General features: G+C 42.1%; 1 protein-coding gene across 4 annotated transcripts in view; it reads right to left on the reverse strand.

Annotated features, from left to right (window-relative positions):
* Positions 1-21,036, reverse strand: part of ATP10A (ATPase phospholipid transporting 10A (putative)) — a 187,926-nt gene that overhangs the window by 46,284 nt on the left and 120,606 nt on the right. For all 4 annotated transcript variants that reach the window (XM_081291318.1, XM_081291317.1, XM_081291319.1 and 1 more), the window contains exons 3-4: positions 9,568-9,653; positions 459-565 (exon numbers count right to left, since the gene is read on the reverse strand). In XM_081291318.1, coding sequence (XP_081147444.1) covers positions 459-565; positions 9,568-9,653 — 193 coding nt within the window. The remainder of the gene's footprint in view (positions 1-458; positions 566-9,567; positions 9,654-21,036) is intronic.

Genomic DNA, 21,036 nt, shown 5'->3' on the forward strand with positions numbered 1-21,036 from the left:
AGAGCAACTAAGAACAGAACAGGGAGGAAGAGCAGGAAGAAAAGTTTAACATTAAACAGAGACATGAGGCGGGAGGGAAAGGGAGAAAAAAAAAAGGAAATCACATGGAAATGGAGGGAGACCCTCATTGTTATACAAAATTATATATAAGAGGTTATGAGGGGAATGGGATAACAAACATGGAGGGAAATGAATTACAGTAGATGGGGTAGAGAGAGAAGATGGGAGGGGAGGGGAGGGGGGATAGTAGAGGATAGGAAAGGTAGCAGAATACAACAGTCACTAATATGGCAGTATGTAAAAATGTGATGTGTAACCGATGTGATTCTGCAATCTGTATTTGGGGTAAAAATGGGAGTTCATAACCCACTTGATTCTAATGTATGAAATATGATTTGTCAAGAGCTTTGTAATGTTGTGAACATCCGATAAATAAAAAAAAAAGTGCCTATACCTACCTGCATAGATGACAATGCCAACTACTGCTTCTGTATTCCTGATGGTACACCCTCGAAGCAGCAGGTTTTCCTTGTACAGTCCAGCCTTCTTCCCATTATCGTGTATGCTATTGATGAATAATTGGCACATGTCATGTAATTGCATACAATTCCCAATCAGCGCTACCTTAGGGAAGGAAGGCCCTGGAATAACTGGAAGCTCCAGAAAACCTGAAAGCTGGACAGGTAAAGGGATCAGGGAGCCTCAAGTATGGGTGGCTTATTTTAGTGTGCCTCTACAAGAGCTGAGAAAAAGTTACTGTTCACTAGTAACTGGGAATCCAAAAGAACTGGAAAGCCTGGTTCTTATTTATTTACTTTGTATCTTTTTTTTTTAAACTCTAGAAACTGACATAGCTAGAGAAGACCAAATGTGGAAAGCAGAGCAGAGTTGGGAAACCAGACAAGGTTGGCTTTGCTAGGTGGTATATCTCCTGCTTCTCAAAGGAAAGGTTACTTATAATCAGCACCTTATGTCATAAAAAATACAAATATGCATCTGGAAAAGGGAATGATATTAGTTTGAGCAACATTTTTTTTACATTTTTCCCTTATTAAAAAATCACAAAGTTATTAGAAATACTAATATATGTAATTTGAAATGTAAGCCCATGAAACAAGCTTCTAAATTGTTTCATTAGTATGTAGATTCAGAAGGGTAATCTAAGCTTAAGCTTCTGGTCTTCAAACTCATCCTCCTGGCTCACCAATGACCTGTGCTGGATAGGACAGCCCCATGCTAGGACTACATTGGGACAGAAGAATCGCAGGAACCCAATGTACCGGTCTCAAGGGGGAGCCTTAGAGGCTTCCAGAACTACAGCCAAGCACAGTCTAATCTTCCCCAGGCAGTGACACTGAGAGAAGCACCTTCCAAAACACCACCTTTTCAGTAAACTCACCCCTCTGGGTATACCCACAATCAAAATGCCTCCACTGAGGTTCTTGGAAGCTTACCAGAAACCCTTGGAAGTCTTTTCCTTCTCCCAACTCCTAGCACTGTACCCAGTTACTAGGGAAATAATCAGAAAAGCTACACAATGCAATCAAAGCTAAAATGCATGCTGGGTGGTTCTTTTGCAGAGCAAATGCCAAGGAACACAGAGGTGGGGGAGATGCTTAATCAACACTGAGCTGACATTCCACTTTGGCAACTCTAAGACAGAGTCAAGTTCTACTTCAAAAAGAGATTCAAGACTGAAAACCTCACTGCCAGCTGAAGCATCCAGAAACCAGCCTGTATAAGATGATATTAACTACAAAGAAAGCCCTGCTTCACACTTTCCAAATGAGAGGACACCATAGCCACATTTCTGACATGGATGTCTCTAGAAACAGCTGGATATGAAAACAATTTCTCTGAAGTAACAGTAAAGAATGACTCATCTCAAAGCTCCAGTAATGCTTACTAGGAATAAGAGATAAAACTCAAAAGAAACAAGAAAAATACCTATTTTAGATAAGCCTTCTTTGACAGCTTTTTAGAAACTACAGTCAATATGGGTTCTCAGCATTTGTAGATTCAACCAACCAGAATGAAAGATATTGAAACAAATATTTGACTGTACTGAACATTTTCAGATTTTTCACCATAATTCCCTTAACAATACAGTGTAACAACTATTTACATAGCACTTACATTGTATTAGGTTATTATAAGTCATCTAGAGATGATTTAAAGTATTCAGGAGAATGCACCCAGGTTATATGCAGATACTACACCATTTTCTATTAGAGACTTCAGCATCTGTAGGTTTTGGTGTCAGTGGAGGGTCCTGGAACCAATCCCCTGGAAACTGAGGGACAACCATGCTATGCTTCTAATCAAGCCAGACAGCAACTCATCACCAGGAGGTGCACTGGCCTATATAAGAACCACAGCAGGCTGGGGTTGTAGCTCAATGGTAGAGTATTCACCTCGCATGTGGAAGGCACTGGGTTCTATCCTCAGCTCCGTTAAAAAATAATAATAATAATAATAAGGGTATTGTGTTCATCTACAACCAAAAAACATTAAAAAAACAAACAAACAACAACAAAAAAACAACCCACAGCTCTTTGTGACCAGCTCATCACAATGGAAGGAAGGCTGGAAAACAGCAGTACCCAGGGGAGTCCCAGCACGCAGCTGTGATGCCATCATGCGAGCACACGCAACAGTGTGGGTGACGAAGGGCACCTGCCTTAGACTTCTGAAAGGGAGAGTCCCAGATAACAGTGGAACAGACCCAGGGCCATGCAAGCATGAGTCTCAATTCCATGAAGCTACACACAAGAACGTGAGCCCATCAAGCTATACTCAGCACTTCCCCCTTTGAGATTCAAAGTTCACATTATAGATTCAGAGAAGCAACAGCCTGGGCTGAACTGTGTCCTCCCTGAGATTCAGATGTTGAAGTCCCAATTTCCAGGACCTTAGGATATTACTGGAATTTGAAGACAGGGTCTTTAAAACAAGAAATTAAGTTTCAAAAGGGCCATCAGGGCAGGACTTGATCTAATCAGAGTGATAACCTTAAAAGAAGAGACTAGGGGCAGAAGATGTGGCTGTGCATACAGTGCTTGCCTGATAGGCTCAAGGGTTCAATTCCCAGCACCAAACTGGGGTAGAAAAAAAAAGACAACATTAGAACAAAGGCACATAGACAGAGGGACAATCATGGGAAGACATAAGGAGCAGAAGGACATCCACAAGCCAAGCAGAGGTATCTCAGGAGAAAGCAACTTGCTGATACATTGGTCTTAGACTTCCAGGCTCTAGATTGCAAGAAAATAAACTTTTTTTGTCAAAGCTGCCCAGTCTGTGGTGATTCGTTATGGCAGCCTTGCCAATTGAATACATCCTTTAACATTTAATCTAAGCTACCTCGAAGAGTTCATCTAGTTCAAGTCCCCAGGCCTCTTAACTCATCAAACCAATCTCTTCTAAATCAAAACTGTCCAGAAGTAAAATTTTATGAGAGTACTGTCTGATGGTACCATGTAGCATGCACTAAAAAAGTGCCATATGCAGGATCTTTGGGAAATGTCAAGTTCAGCTAATAAATGACCTGCTCAGCTTTTCTCTCTTGAAAGATGTTCCATTTCTGGTGACTGCACTTGCTGTTGGGAATGGCTCTTATGTGTCTGAGTCCCAGTATGTGAAGGAAGGTGAGTTCTAGTAATGACCAACATGCTGACAAGCATCTGCAACAGGGTTGGAATCTGTCCATTCAGAAACAGGAATACAAGGCATTCCTGTGCCCACATACCTCCCCCCAAGGTCTAAGGGTTGCAATATCAAGTGCCAGAACCTTGAAGAGAGTTTTCAGGCTGACTGCCTCCCCCAGGGCATATCATCTGCAACACTTAGAGACTTGGGTTTTCCTCTCTGCTTCATCCTGGTTAGTGGCTCCACATCAGCCATAAGGAGCAGAAGGACATCCACAAGCCAAGCAGAGGCACATCAGGAGAAAGCAACTTGCTGATACATTGGTTGAGGTTGCTGGACCAGCAACCTCAGTGTTATTAATGCCTTGTTTTCCCATCCATTCTACCATCAGTTCTCAATATCAACCTCCTCACTGGCTATTTCTCTAATCCAGGGCCTCCTTCTCACCTAATTCATTGCCCTAATTCAGGTTACCCACATTTTTTTTTTTTGCTGGAGCCTGCAGCACACCATTGCTAGCCTCAACACCACCAGCCTGGGTCCTTCATACTCACAGTCACCAGAGAAATTTTACCATGACATCTCTGTTGTTTGTACCCCAACAAGCAGGCTCTGGGCTCCGGATGGCATTCAATGCTCACACTAGCCCTATGTGGTTGCAAATGGCTCTGCAGCATCAGGAAGAAAAGCTCAAAACCCTGCTCTGTGGACTCTAACTTTGGGGTAAAAATGGTATCCAGAAGAGATCAGGGGAGGCTCTACTGATATCAGGCAAAGAGCTTTGAATCTAAAATCTCCCAAAAGATGAACAAAGTCATCTTATAAAGAAAGAGTGGATTCAACAGGAAGACATAACAAGTATATACGCATCCAAACATCAAAGCACCTAAATATATAAAACAAACATTGATAGTTCTGAAGAGAAAAATAGGTAACTGAATTTATAATGTGAATTGGAAATTTACATCAGATGACCAGCCAGCCTCTTTTGCTTCATCCTTTAGGGGAAAATGCAAATGTTTCATTGAGTTGTGGTTTCAAAGATCACTATACAACATGAAGTTGACTGAACACAGTCAAATGGAGTCACCCTTGGGCTGGGGATGTGGCTCAAGCGGTAGCGCTCGCCTGGCATGCGTGCGGCCCGGGTTCGATCCTCAGCACCACATACCAACAAAGATGTTGTGTCTGCCGAGAACTAAAAAATAAATATCAAAAATTCTCTCTCTCTCCTCTCTCACTCTCTCTAAAAAAAAAAAAAAAAAAACATGGTATCTTTAAAAAAAAAAAAAATGGAGTCACCCTAAGCCAAGTCTCCATTCATAAGGGGCCTGTATGTGCAGCTGTGATGCCCTGGGGCAGGAGCTAAGGACAGAGCCCTGAAAGAGGTGAAGAATATTTCTATTTCCAGTTTCTAACTGAAGACTTCATATAAAGATCATTTGAAACAACACAGGTCTTTAAAGTGTTCTTAACACTTTTTTTCTAATAGCAGGAGATTTAGTTTACATTCAGTTATTTAAAGTATATAGTTCACTGGAGCTTTTTGTTGCTGTTTTGTAAATTGAGAATTGTGCAACTACCACCAGCAGCTAATTTGAGAACATTTTCTTCATCCCCCAAAGAAACCCAATACCCATTAGCAGTCACTCCCCATTCCTATTCCACTCCCCTCCTCTCAAGCCCTAACAACCTCTGATCCCCTATCTGTATCTATAAGATTGTCCTACCGCAGACATCTCACATAAGTGGAACCATACACTAAAGCTAGCACAGAGTGGTTGCACGATATATTCTAATTCATGTGGTATTTCACATATTTTCTTTCATTTGTTTCTCAGGTCAGCCTGTGAAGTTGAGGGGGTAGCCAATGTTAACCACAAAATTCAAAGGCGGAGGATCAGAAATGCAGAGTAAATTTCTAAGGTCACCTGCCCCAGCAATGGGGAGAGCTTAACTTCAGACTTGGGTTTTCTTGCTGCTATAAACCCAAACTTAGCTCTGCAAATGGCTAAGATTTTGAGTTTGGATTGGCTGGTCCAAGAAAAGAACAAAACTTGCTGGCATGCCTGTTGAGGAGTTTGGTCTGCCATCCATGGTTCCCTGGCATAACGAAGTTACTTGCATGTAGCCACTGTCTCACAGAGGCTAAAGGGAGGCCACCCTGAGATGATAACAAACACACAAGCCAGCCAACCAGGAACTGGCTCTGCAGTCTCCATGACAGATCTGCTCCCCAGGTTAGTTCCCTGCTCCTAGCATTATTGGGATGAGTGTGAATCAACCTCCTTTTCTCTGACCTCCTTCTCTCTATCCAGGATAGAACATGGGAATCCAGCATGGACAGCAGTCCTCAGCATGAGGCTGCCCTGCTCCCTTTGCTAATACCCTGGATCCCCTGACCTCGCTGATCCTCCCTTTGTATTGTTTCTGGATCTGAGCTTCAGCCTTGATGAGGCTGATGGTGTGCCACAGTCACAAGAAAACCTTTCAGACAATGCTATCCATAGGCTCCAAAGACCCTGCTTGAGTTAGTCTGGCTGGAAGAGGGGCCTGTGGGCACACTGTCAATCCTGTGGCAAATCCGAACCACCTCATCTGGTAGAGATAGCAAATCAGTTAAATGGGGTTACATATGCAGAGGTCTGTGCATATGTAGACAGCCATATGTATTTCATTATAGTCAGACAATAGACTAACACAATTCCTGGCCCACATTATTTTGCTCAAACTCTCTGCCCTTCCTAGGCCCAGGCTCTGGGGGACATTCAGGGTAGGAAAACAGGGTAGAAAAACAAAGGGGGAAGGCAAGATGATTAGAGAACAGAGCAGAAAGGATTTCGTTCCCTTCTCAGCACTCAGCAGGTCTTTCTCAGGAAATGTACCCATGAGGACAACCATGCTGGGAACACTCAATGTTAGCATTGTTGGAAAAGTCTGACCAGGCCTTTCAGAACAATGTCTGTTCAAAAGACTGTTTCCATAGTGCCCAGGGGAGAGAAACAGGATAGAGATATCAAGACAGCTGAAGGCTGGGTACTGGGTTAACTGAGAAGCCACAAGATACCAGCCTCACTGAGGGCCAGCCCCTCATGCACAGAGATCACCATGTCCCCTTCACAAGCACCTAAGGACTCTACGAGCCTGGGTTGCTTTTTTTTCCCCTACCTTCTCTCTTTCTAACAAGTATCACTCTTTTGTATTTGAGGCCTTCTTTCTGGTCACAACCCTCCTCTTTAGGTCACACTTCTAGAAAGAGTGGTTGAGCAATGTCTCTTCCTCTCCTATATCCTGGAGCTAAAACTCTCAGACTACTGAAATGACTTAGTTGTCACCTTCCTTAGGCTTTCTGTGGAACCCAGGGTACTGCAGATCTCCTTTCAATGTCCCTGCTGTGTCTCCTCCCCTGGGTATCACCCTTGTGATGGTTTCCCCATCATATCAAGGTGACTGTTCCTAACTTTGGGGATTACTTTGTCTTCATTCCTTTCTTTTCTTTCCTTACTGTCTCATATGGCCTGGTCTCTTCTCTAACTTTGAATATGACCTGTAGGTAGAGGGTCTTCAAATTTTTATCGCTAGCTCCTACCCTGTCCTCAATTCCTGCTATGGTTTGGAGGGAATGTGGGTAATCCCTCATGAATTCAAGTGCATGAAGCCTGATCCCCACTGTGTTGATGTTAAGAGGCAATGGGACTGTGTAGGGGTGGGGCCTAGTGGGAGGGGATTACTGGCCCCTCCTCAACCTCTGGCTTCCTATCTGGTGATGTGATCTCTCCCTCTCATATACACTCCCACCATGATGCCATCCACCATGAGAGACACAGAGACACAGCCAGAGGGTTCTCACCATAGTCTACAGCATACTGCACTTACTGTGCTTTACACAAACCTCTCCATAAGTACCCAGCCTCAGGTATTTCATTATAGTCAGACAACAGACTAACACAATTCCTGACCCATATTATTTTGCTGTCATCTGATCACTGTGCCTTATGCATTTGCCACATCCTCAAACTCAGGAAACCTCAAACCCATCTTCCTTCTTCCTGTGGTTCTTACACACACACACACACACACACACACACACACACACGATAAGCCATTCTCCCAATCACCTTCTCCACTAATCTCCCTCCTGAAGATCACTTGAGTAACTCGGCTACCTGTACCATCTCCTGACTCTTCTCATCTCTTGCTCCGTATTATTATTTATAATAGTATTTTTAACACAGCAGCCTCAATGATAGTGGTCAATATTTATTGAACACCTATCATGTTTGAAAACTTTCTGTGTATTAAATTAACTGAACTTTCCTTGACACAGGGAACGTCCTAAATTATTCTCATTGTATAGATGAGTGATTGTGGGTGAGTAACTCACCCAGGGTTATCTAGCTAGTAAGTGCGGGCTCCGGAGCCTCGCAGCCTTAGCACCAAAGAGGACTTGTTTAATGCCTAGCTATCTTCCGAAACCCAGCACCTGTTCTAGCTGGCTTGGGCCCGGGGGATTCACAGAGCCTCTGCAAATGGTACCAAGGGCTTCAACTCCTGGGGCAACTGGTTAAGGAAGCCTGGAGAAGACAGCCCAGGAAAGGACAGAGACCAGAAATTCACAGCAGACTGGAACATATGGGTAATTGAGTGTTCTCCCCCGAGATATTGTCAACTATATGATAAGGTTTGTTCTTAGGAGTTTTACCCCCCTTTAGCTGTTTCCTTTAAGTGATAGCCTATTTTTTTTCCTTTAAGTGATAGCATTTTCCAAGTTCTGATCCTCAGAGCAATTTCAGTGGGTGACTGAGCCATCACACTTAGCTACAGATGCACTTCACCTTTCACTGTGAAGTCTTCCATGATGCACTAACCCCTAGCATCTCTGCATGCCTACTGTGTGTGGGGCACAGTCAGCCATGCTAGATGACTCAGAAATTACAAGATTCTAGTTTATTGAAAGCTCTTGGAGATAGAACCCATTTTCAGAAGCAGAACACCCTGACCCTCCACAACTGTAGAGAGGCCACTCTGTACCTGGACCACTAAGCAGTAGCCTGGGCTCAACTGTTAAGTTTGAGCTTGAGAGCAGGACAGCAGCAGGGAGAAGGCCCCATATCTTCCAGATGGGAGCTAAGTCTACAGAGTCCACTGATGCACAAAAGGTCAGTGAATCAGGGCAGGTCAAACCTAATGTCCTTTATGTCCTTGTCACCTTCCTCATTCTCTGTGAAATTGTCCCCATAGCTCTAGTCTGTAATTCAGCAACTCCATCCCAAAATGCTCTATTCTCTTCCATTTTCTCTCCCCATACTAACCAACTGGACTATTTATCCACATTTTTACTTTTTCTCCTTTGGAATAAGAAATGGTGCTGGACTTTGGACGTATAGAATCTACATTTCTTATTTGTGTGTTTTTGTTTATTAATCTTTCTTTTCTCCTAACTTAAATAAAATAAACATGAAGGCAGAATTCTCTGTCTGTTGAGTCACTGTATTATATCCAGAGCACTGGCCAGTGCCTAGCATATAAGTACTTGTTCAATGACTGACTTACTAAAGGAAGGAATGAGCTTCCAACCAGGTTCCTCCTGCATGGCTCCAGCTGCCATTTTCTGAGTCTATATGTAAGCCATCACACTTCCCTTGTCATGTCCCCTACCTGCTCAGTGCTGACCAGGTGGGAGAAACACTCACACTCATTATAAGGACATTGATAGTTGCTACTGCTGACAGGATCTTATGAACTTGTTCAAAAAGCATCTCAGAAGGTTCACATGTTGGGTAGCATTCCCACAAGATTATACCATGTGGCAAAGAACATTTAAGACCTATTTTATAACTCTGTGCGTGCGTGTGTGTGCGCACGTGTGTGTACTTTACCAAGCAGAATGATAAGCACAGGAAGATGCACGATACTCACATGCAACCACGAAACCTAGTCAGGTCATTGTTTGGCTTCTCACACTCGATTACACTGGTGAACGTCAAAGGATTGAATTCGGAGACCTAAAATAACAGCACGTACACATTAGAGAAATCCGGTATAAGGCTGCTCAGTTCCAAAAGGCACTTTTATTCTTTCAGTCTTGCATCCATGGCTGGGAAATCTCATGCTTGAACTCTGCTTAAGAAATCTCTGCAGAATGTCAATGAACACATGCACTTAACCCATGCTTTCTCATTTTTATAATGAATAATAACTCATCATTTTAACCAACCAGATCAGTACTGGTTAATAAGTAAGCCAAGATGATTATGGCTTTAATGCAAAAAAAGAGAATTTCAGAGCACAGTAAAGAAAACCACCAATGATGAAAAGGGATAAATGAGTTGATTTTTTTTTTCGTTTTTCAAGACAGGTCAGCGCCTTCCAAGTTTCTATATATATTTAAGGAAGCAAATTCTATCTGAAAAACAGGAACTCATACTAAAATACCATTTCCTCAATGTATACTAAAAAATCTTCATGGACCTTTGCTGACATAGATTTAAAGAGCCAATGTGTGAACCAACAGTTCCTTTATTATTCTTCTGCATTTAAAAAAAATGGGGATGTGGCTCAAGCGGTAGCGCGCTCGCCTGGCCTGGCATGCGTGCGGCCCGGGTTCGATCCTCAGCACCACATACAAACAAAGATGTTGTGTCCGCCGAAAACTAAAAAATAAATATTGAAAATTCTCTCTCTCTCTCTCTCTCTCTCTCTCTCTCTCTCTCTCTCTCTCTCTCCCCCCCCCCTCCCTCCCTCCTCTCTCACTCTCTCTTTAAAAAAAAAAAAAAGACCGTTTGCTAGGTAGATGTGCTGGTACACAACTGTGATTCTAACTACACAGGAGGCTGAGGTAGGAGGATCATAAATTGGAGGCCAGCCTTGTCTCATAATTAAAAAAAAAAAAAGAGCTGTGGAGGGGTTTCAATGGTAGAACCCTTTTCTATCTGTATGAGACCCTGAGTTCTATCCCCAGTACTACCCCACCCACCCCAAATGACAATTAACTACAAAGAAAATTTTTTAATGTGGAGTTTGCAACTGATAGATGTGAAGAGATCAAAAGTGGAAGGAGGGAAGGGAGGAAGAAAGGAGAGAAATATAGGGAAGGAGTCTTTAGTATAAATAACTTGAGTGTAATTAATGGATTTATTTTTATTAGCCCTCTGGTCAGGCTGTCATAATGTTTTCTCTATCAAGTGTCACATTGTGGTAAAAAAAGGAACTATCTTTGCTCACACAAGCATATCATCAGAAAGAAATTGCCAGGGGCTAACAATCACAGAAAGGATATAAACACTGTTGATATCACTCTAGATAATTATCATTCTACTATGACAAAGCATTTTTTCTGCATAGAATACAGCCATAAAGGTAATAATTCAAAACTTACATAGTACTGTTTTCCAATGTATGTGCATTAAAATGAGGACTCCCCAGGTAATAGTAGCTCAGTGCAATAACTGAAATGCTATTTTATTATTTGTCTATTTTGCAGTGCTGGGAGTGAAGCCCAGGGCCTTGCACATGTGAGCAAGCTCTCTACCACTGGGCCATGTCCCCAACACACAAAATGCTGTTTTAAAAGGCTCTTAAAGTTTCATTAGCCATCGGTCCGTTTCTTTGGACTGAAATGGCCTTGCATTCTGTTTGCAGAGAGAGGCTATTTCAGAGTCCTGTGTTTATTTAAAGCTGTGTGAATTATCTTGACACTAGTGGACTGATTTTTACAGGGTAGACATTTGCAGATGCAGAGTACAAGATGGCCATGAAGGGAGTGGGCTCCAGAGAACACCAGGGTTATTCTTGGCAGACTAGGATGGTAGGACTTAAAATATTCTGTCTCTGTTTATTATTCTTTCTCTCTAAGAAAAATGTAATGTACACGGCTCAGAAACAGAAGGACATTCTGTCTCTGGGACTTTCAGAGCCGCATTTGTAATGTTCTGCTACAATCATGTGACTCAGAAGCACACATGGCCAGGGCATGGTCCGGGCCTTGGCTTCATCTGGAATTGCCAAGAATTTTGAGGATTGTTAGAGCTGGAGAGAACTTCAGAGACTGCTAGGCTCAAGCAAACTCCCCTTACCTCCAAAATTCATATGTTGAAGTCCTTACCTCAGTACCTCAGAAAGAGCCTCTAATTGTAAAGACCCCTTTCTGGTAGTAATTTAAGCTAAAGTGAGATCATGAGGGTGGCTGTAATCCATCAAGACTGGTGTCCTTATAAGCAGAAGAGAATAGGATACAAACACGCAGAGGGATGACCATGTGAAGACCCAGGAAAATGACCCTCCACAGGGAGGAGATGAGCCAAAAAGCGAGATCTCAGAAGAACCAACCCTGCTGACACCTTGAACTTTGATTTTGAGCTTCTGAAATCATGAGATAATGAATACTTAATGTCTAAGCTGCCCTGTCCATTGCAACCCTAGCAAACTAATACAGGGATCATCCTTGAGTTTCTCATTTAAAAAAGCATTTCATCTCCAAAGCACACATTTTAGATAAGGAAACTTCTATTAACACTGAGTTTTCCCTCACTATAGGCAATATGGTAACACTCCTTCATTTAAGAAGTATACTTATTTATTGTTCCATCCACCTGCCACATTCCAAATCAGCTTCAAGGACATGCCCTGGTTATTCATCAGCCAAACTTTTGTCAACACTGCCCCCTATCCCACCCTACAGCCTGGACCCCAGTCTAGTCTTCTGTGGTAAACCCACTAGCTTCATTTCTTAAAAAAAAAAAAAAAAAAAAAAAAACAAAAAACAAAAAATAGGTGTATAGTTGGGGAAGATCAAAACATTCTTGAGATGTCTTGTGGTAATGGCTCCAAACTGTGTGAATGAACTTGATGCCACTGATCTATACACTTAAAAATGGTTAACATGGTATATTTTATGTGCATTTTCTACAATAAAAGAATATGAAAAGCAGATGTAAACAAACATTGAGAATTGATTATGAGAAATGAATTAATGATTAAGTAGAACATAGCCCAGAATTCTGGGACATTTTAGCACAAATATTAAAAAAAAAAAAGTCTCACACGTAAATCATTCTTCTTGTTGTTTCCTTTCTTTCTTTCTCCTCCCCTCCCCGAGTTTGAACCCAGGGCCTCACACATGTTAACCATGTGATCTACCATGGAGCTACAGTCCCCAGCCTGCATAAGTAATTCTTTTTTTTTTTTTAAGAGAATGTAATGTAATGTACATGGCTCAGAAACAGAGAGAGAGGGAGAGAGAATTTATTTATTTATGTATTTTAAATTTTATTTTAGTTTTCGGTGGACACAACATCTTTTATTTTATTCTTATGTGGTGCTGAGGATCAAACCCAGCGCCCCGTACATGCCAGGCAAGCGTGCTACCACTTGAGCCACATCCCCAGCCCAACATAAGTAATTCTTAAGGTCACCTCTGTAATATATCATTGTCATCATCATCAAGACAGTTAAGAGGGACTGGGGCTGTAGCTCAGTGGTAGAGCGCTTGCCTAGCATGTGTGAGGTACTGGGTTTAATCCTCAGCAACATAAATAAATAAATAGATGGATAGATAGATAAATAGATAAATAAATAAATAATATATATATTTTTAAAAGACAGTTAAGAGTTTTTGATGCCTTGCTAAATAGCAGGCATTGTGCTATGTGTGATGCTACTATCTTACAACACTGTTATGAGATTGGTTTTTACACTACTGATCATTTAGGATCATTAAGAACCATGCCCAAGGCCATGGCAACCTTCAAGTGACTGCCTTAAAGCTTCTCTGGCCTCTGATATATCCAGCTCAGTGGGCTGATGCTCACTGAGAGGATCTTGGTTCCACAGGAAAAGATTATGGCACATCAAATAAGCCAAAAAGTGTTCAAGGGATTTTATAGACATTTCCCCCCCCCAAATTTAAAATGTACCATAATGTTTTAATGTATTCAAAAATATGTTTCAGTTAAATGTACCCTGGTCCAATTGTTGCTACTCTCTTCCCATATTCATTAATGCCTGTGGTGAAGGGTTAACAAAGCTTACCCAAAATTTGAGTAAAACATCATCAGTGCTGAGAGATTTAGTCCTGATTGTTCTGGTTAATAAGTATGAGACTTTAAACAAAACAAAGAGAGAGACAGAGAGAGAGAGAGAGGGAGGGAGGGGCATTTGGAGTTGGATTCCCAATGCCTTTGTAATCCTACAAATCCACAAGCCTCTCTGATGTGAGGTGGTGTTTGTGATGGCTCACTACAGCAGAGGCAGCATTACCCACAAGAATGCTGCTCACACATGCAGGCTCAAATCAAAGCTACTGCCCTCTGCAGCTCAGCCACAGCACACCAAGTATCCGGGACTACATGCAGCTGAGGACATGAAGACTCACACAATGCAAAGCAAACAGGTTCAAATAAGTGCTTCACTCGTAATACAATGCTTGCAGTTTCTGCTGCTCTCCTCTGAAGCGCCTTTGGACAAATGTATTTATGCTGACCTTATGAGGCGGAATGGGAGAGGCAAGGTGGTGATACAGCAGCAAGTCTTCCAGCTCTGCACTGAACTTGCAATTTTGCTAAAAATTGAAACAGCTTGGAGAGTTGAGTCACTAAAGTGGACCCAAGGATATCCTGAACCCTGATGCAGGCTTCCTCTTGATGCTCCATAGTTCCTCCAGGTAGAAAAGGTATCTGGACAGTTGCTGTGTCCCCTGTTCAATCACATGAGGATATACAAGTATAATTCAGCAGTACCTAGACTATTAGTTGGGTGAATGCTAGATTCATAGGGAAGATTCTATCACTAACACTACATAGTCAGGCCCTCTGCATCTAGATTCAAACCATCTTAGATTCAGCCATCAGAGGACCAAAAATATTCAGAAAAAAATAATGCACCTATACTGAACATGTACAAAATGTTTTCTTGTTATTATTCCTTTAAAATAGAATTAGGTCTTATAAATCATCTAGGAAAAATTTAAAGTACATGGAAAGATATGCATAGGTTATATGCAAATACCACCCCATTTTATAAGTGGAAGTTAAGCATGTGCAGACTTTGGTATCCTCGGGATGTGGGTGAGGAGATCTTGAAGCCAATTCCCAGTAGATACTGAAGGAAGACTATATTTCACATTTGCATTCATTCAATTCTTAATATTTATCCAATAAAAGCAAAAGTGACTTTTTCTATCTTAAAAACAGAAGCAGTAATATCCAAAAGTAATGCCCATTAAAGCAGATACTATTATTTTTTCTATCATTAAAGAAGTAAAGTAAGCCAGTTTACCTGGCTTCAACTTAGGAAGTAAGCAGGTGGCAAAAGTGTGCACTTGAGGCATCTGCAGGTGCACTGGCATCAGGGACCTGGCCAAACTCTCCAGATGCTTCCTAGTGAGATCATCTGTCCTAGCCTCTGCATGACCTGGGCACTGAGGAGTCTGGTGGGAAACTGCACAGAGTACAGCAGCAGCATGTAGCTCAGTTGCTCCGGCAGGTTGGGAAGGGTCACTGCCTGGCATTCACAAGGAGACAAGGAAAACATACCTGTTCTTCTGTCCCTACATCTGGACCCTGTTCTAAAGATGCCCTTTGTACCACCAGTCATGATATTCCTGGCTACAAAGATCTCCAGTACCCTCCTCTACCTCCAGCCTTAACATCGCCTCCAGTTATCAGCCACAGAAGATTCTCTGGTGCAGAAGCACAATTCCTCTACCTGCCCTTTTGGGTTAGATCTCACCACTTGTTGCAGGTCTGTCTTGGAACCAAGTGATCAGGGCCCCAACACAAAAGTCCAAACTTCTCTGGGTGTGGCTGGGGCTAACTCTCATTCTTAAGCCTTTCCTAGATGAAAGTTCCCCTGAGACCAGCTCACAGCCTGGCACACACGTGGTCATGGGTGACCAATGTTTACTCTGGAAGGATCCCATGTACCACACACTTCTGAATTGTTACAGAGCTCTGTGCTGGGTTCTTGGGGGCCTATGCCCCTGCTTACTGCTTGATCCACAGTCAGGAGCCCCCTCACTTGATGCTAGGGAGTGGGGGAATTTGCCAAGAGAGCCTAGGAGGGGTTCTCTGATGTTCTAGAAAGTATAGTTTCTCTTCTTTTGCAAGTGCAAGCACATTTCATTTGATAGCAATACAATATGATTTCTTCACAGACTTTAATCTAATTATTTATTGGCAATGGGTGAAGAATACCTGAACTAATTTAGGCAAATCATTTTAACACACATTAATGAAATAATTACCCCAACTCTTTTGTTTTGTACTTTCAATCCACTTTCTATCTACCATGTGCCTGTGTGTGTTGTGGGAATTTAAAGGAGGGCAGACAGAGTGAGTGAATAAATGCACAAATTTAGTTATTTCTTGTTAAGATTATACTGTCAAAACAACATTTTTCAACTTGTTAACTTGAAAAAGCAAATAGGCTGTCCTGTCAACTGCAGGGTCCCATGGTCCATAGAAGATGCTGGATCCTATTTATTAAATAAACAAATGCCCCAATAAAGCCATAGACATTCTTGTGCTCATAGAAGAATATGGAAAACATATAAGAATACTTAAAGCAACCATTTTTCCAATCAGTTTCACAGATTCAGTGTTTTTAAATTAGCACTTTGTGCTCCAACACAAATACTGAATACAAACAATTTTTTAAAAATATTTAAATAATGATTTAATCTCCAATGGTAGAAGTTGTGATTGCAACATTTAAGGCACCCTAAATAAAGATATGCAGAAGCCAGGTGGGCATGGCAGTCCATGACAAATCTCTTGACTGCTTGTATGTGATATATTCATGACACTATCTGCAAGTCATACCCCTTCTTGATATCATCAGTGTCTCCAGGGTAACAAAGCTAACAGGGATGATGAAGATGGCATCTGGACCTTCACAGTCCTTCCACAGAAGGACTTCACATCTCCTCACACCTCAGGGAGCTCCTGGAAAGCACAACACCTTTGGCAGCTCTTGGAGAAATGGACCAAAGGGTGTCTGGGTTGCTGCCTTCTTTTTCTAAATGCAAATTTCCCTGTCATAAGCACAAGCATTAGAGATCAAGTGGTCTTTTCTTTGTTTGAGAATAGAAAGCCAACTTTTCCCTCCATGAGTCTGACTCGAGAACACGGGCGCCAGCCCTCCCTCCCTTCTCTACCCTTTCATCCTTTGTTCCCTTGCCTCCTTGCTGTTTCACAGCCAAAAAGCCTCTAAGCTTTCCTTTAGATGGTGGCAAAATTCAAAGGCTCAGAATACTGGGCTTGAGCCTGAATTCTCAAAATCAAAAGCTTTCCTTTCCCCCTTCTGGCCATAAATGCTTTGTGCTGCCTTAGTGGGCTGTGGTTGTCAGCAGAGCCCCATGATTTCTTTTATCAACGTGCATAAAAGTATCAAGGACTGGCTTGCATTCAGACAGTAAGTAATGAGAGTTATTTTACAGAACACCCAAATGAGGGCTATTCTTTAAAATAGCCCTCCTTGAAAGAATATATACTTATTCCAATATGGTGGCACTGCATGAAGCACATCTGCAGCAACAATGCTGAGCTCATCTGCACAGCAAGGGTAGAAGTCAGCTTGTCTGCTTCACAGCCACAGGCCACTTTGTGCCTCTTCCATCACGACAGGTGGGACTGATGGCGTCAGCACAGACAGGCTGCAGGGTGTGAACCTACCATGATTCAGAGATCACTGAGCAGACAGCCTAGTTACAGAAAAGGTGCCCTGCCCGTTGGCAACAGAAGGGACCTGGAAACTTACATGTAAAGATAATAAAGTAGACCCTAGGGGCTGAGTCTCATAGACTACAGGGCCACTGGTAACCTCTCAGGAGAGGTTAGAAAAAGGAGGACAGCCGTGAAGCTCTTACACTAACCTGCAGAATGACTCCAAGGCTATACTGGCAGAAGGAATATGAAATTCGAAAGCACAACTGGACTAGCTCATTCATCAGATTCAAAATAAAATTGGTCCAGCAAGGAAGGACTGGGGAATTTGGAGCAAACCTCCAACTGCAGGCAAACAGAGATCCTGGATAGAATAATACAAATCCTTGCCTGAAGATATCAGAGATTTAACAAGAATGTGAAGGAAAATCAAGCCAAGATCTAGAAAAGACAAAAAATCCAGAGTTCAGGACTGGTTTTCGGAGGCTCTTTACCCTGTAGGGGAGTGCCCATATTCTGAGTGAGAAACAGAAGGAAACTGGTGAGACAAATGTTGTAGTTCAGGTCACGTATTTACTTTCTTCTGCTGCTGTAAGAGATTACCACAAACAAGGTGGCTTTGAAAACACAAATTTATAATTTCATAGTTCTAAAAGCTGGAAGCGGGTCTCATGAAGATAAAGTCAAGGAGAGAGCAGGACTGTGATCCTTGAGGAGGCACTAGGAGAACTCATCTGATTGGCTGCCTGCTATCTTTGATGTATGGCTTCCTTCTGTTTCCAAAGTCAGCCATGAGGAGACAGAGTCCTCATGCTGTACCACTTTGAGAATGTACCGCCTTCCCCTTTTACTTACGAGGCTCTTTGTGATCAAACTGAATCCATCTGGGTAATTCAGGATGATCTCCCCATCTCAGTGACAGCCTGAAGTGGTTAATTTAACTTGCAACCTCAATTTCCACCTGGCTAGGCAACATAACATATTCAAAGACTCAGAGTATTTAGACGTAAACACCTTTGGCGGCAGTTTTCTGCCTGCCATAGGGCCTACCAAGAGAGGGGCCTGATAAACATCTTTGCTTTTTTAACAGGGCCATAAAGAACTGGACCCCAGAGAAATACTGAACTGGAAGAAAGAGTTCCAATGTGGAACTTAATCCAACATGGTGCTGCTGCATGAAATAATGTCTTCCACTCTTACCGAACGAATTTTCTTCAAACTGCTACTTAACCAGTTTAGAGTCAATTGGGTGGCCCAGAAAATCTCAATCCTAAAATTAGATTATAGTGATTCCACATTGTCAGAACCCCCAGATTGCTAGAACAGTCAGATACTGAACAAAGAAAGTCCTCTCTCTCCCTCTGTGTATGGGTAACCCATGGTCTCAAAATATTTGTAAAAATCCAATTTCCAAATACAATATTAGACACATACTCAAAAATAACCAGACATACGATAAAGCATCATGAAATAAGAACCAACAAAAATAAGAATAGGAACAAGCGCATAGGATATTAAAATTGCCATGGTTGCTATGATCACAAAGCTGAAGAAGAGTGAAATCTTGGAAGAGCTAGAAACTAAAATGTGGCTTAACAAACTTGAAAAAAAAAGTCAAGAGTCAAAAAAATTCCAGTTAAAAGCTCGATGAATGGTTTGTCAGTAGATTTGGCAAATATAAAGAGAAAAATTAGTAAGTAAATTACAAGAAATCTCAGAAAAAAAAATTTAGAACAAGGCTGGGGTTGTGGCTCAGTGGTGGAGCACTTGCCTGGCATGTGTGAGGCACTGGGTTCGATTTTCAGCACCAAGTGTAAATAAAAGAATAAAAATAAAGATACAACAACAATATATTATACACACACACATACATGTATGTATGTGTGTGTGTGCGTGTGTGTGTATATATATGTATATATATATATACACATATATAAATTTTTTAAAAATTTAGAACAAAGCATGAGAAACTAGAGGATGGGAAGTAAAGAAGAGAGTAAAAGACTAGAGGACAGAGACAAATCTCACATGCTTATAAACTGATGTCCCACCAAAAAAGGGAGAAATATGCAGGAGGAATATTGGAAGAAATAATAGCTGAGAATTTATTGTTTGATTACAAAGCAACAAACAACAGATTTAATAACCTTAAAGAAAGATAAATAAAGGGAGATCATATCTAGGTACATGCACTAGAATGCTGAAAGTCAGCCAGAAGCAGTGGTATACACCTGCAGTCTCGGCACTAGAGAGAGTGAGGCAGGAGGATGGATTGAGCTTGGAGTTCAAGACCAACCTGGGCAACATAGAGAACCCTGTCTCAAAAAATAAATACATAAATAACTGGGCACAGCGGTGCACTCTGGGCACCCCTTTTATTTTTAAAAGACCTTTGTTTTGTCCAGGAAGAGGATAAAAGTCAATACACACTGAAGACTGATAAGTCAGGGATACATGCTGTAATCTCTAGTGTAGCCACTAAAATAATTGCAAAGGGACATATAATTTCCAAACCAATAAAGAAAGAATGATAAATTATCAATCTCAAAGAGGGTTAAAATGGAAGGAAAAGGAAATCAAGTCAAGCAGGATAAATAAAAGTTGGATGTTCTCCACACAAAACTATGAGCAATGAATTTAAAAACTGACCAAGTGAAATCTTTTCGTGAAAAGATAAAGATTGTGAGACTGGGGGCTGGGGATATAGCTCAGTTGGCAGATTGCCTGCCTTGCATGCACAAGGCCCTGGGTTCAATTCCCAGCAACACACACACACACACACACACACACACGCACAGACTGTGAGACTGACGCCCCTCCCCCCCAAAAAAAACCCTCAACAATATGTTTATAAGAAATAACACCAGAGAGAGGATCCAAGATGGCGGAATAGAGGAGGTACTGTTTCTGGCTGCTCTGTGGAATTAAACCAAGAAAGCAGTCAGGGGGCATCTCCACAGGGTCTCACCTAGACGGAATACAACATCTCAGAGCATGGGACAGGATCCCTATACAGTGGATTTTCACAGAAATCACCAGAGCTACAACCACCTGCACAGAAATCAGAGCCTCTGTATTCCAATAAGACTCTGGACTCCAAACCAAAGCCTGCAGTTTTAGCACATACAAGATGCTTCAGCAAAGCAGAATCACCTAATCAGCTCCCCCCACCTCACCAGACACCCAGGTGCTGGAAACAGACCAACTCCATCCTGGAAAACCTTTCTCACCATTTTTGGTGGGCGTGGCTATCAGCTCGGATCTCCATTTGAACAGGAACCTGGTTTCCAACTTCCTCCCACTCCCCCCCCACCCCCCACCCCCCACCCCACAGCTTGGAGAGGTCCCTCAGTTGGGACCTAATAAGCAATAGAGGGGAGTGGTCTAAAACGTGGAGCAAAACAGAGAGGCCAGCTCCAGGCAGGAGAGGGAGACCATACCTGGGGCTCTTCCTTGCCCTGGTTACCTACACCACCCTGAGGACAGAGACTCCACCTTAAAATAGACAACTCCACTTACTGAGAAGAAAAGCCGGAAGGAAACGGAATTCTAAGGGTATTTTTTTTCCTTCTTATCCTTCTTCTTGCTCATCTACCCTTCTATGCTGTAGCCCTCACAACCCCAACATACGTAAAACCAAGAACTTTACATGAAATAGAACTTTGAGAACTGAGTCACCTGAATAATATAATATAGAGGAATTGCATAAGCCCCCTTTTTTTCTCTC

Source organism: Spermophilus citellus, assembly GCF_964194105.1.
Source record: "Spermophilus citellus genome assembly, chromosome: 4".
Taxonomy (NCBI): Eukaryota; Metazoa; Chordata; class Mammalia; order Rodentia; family Sciuridae; genus Spermophilus; species Spermophilus citellus.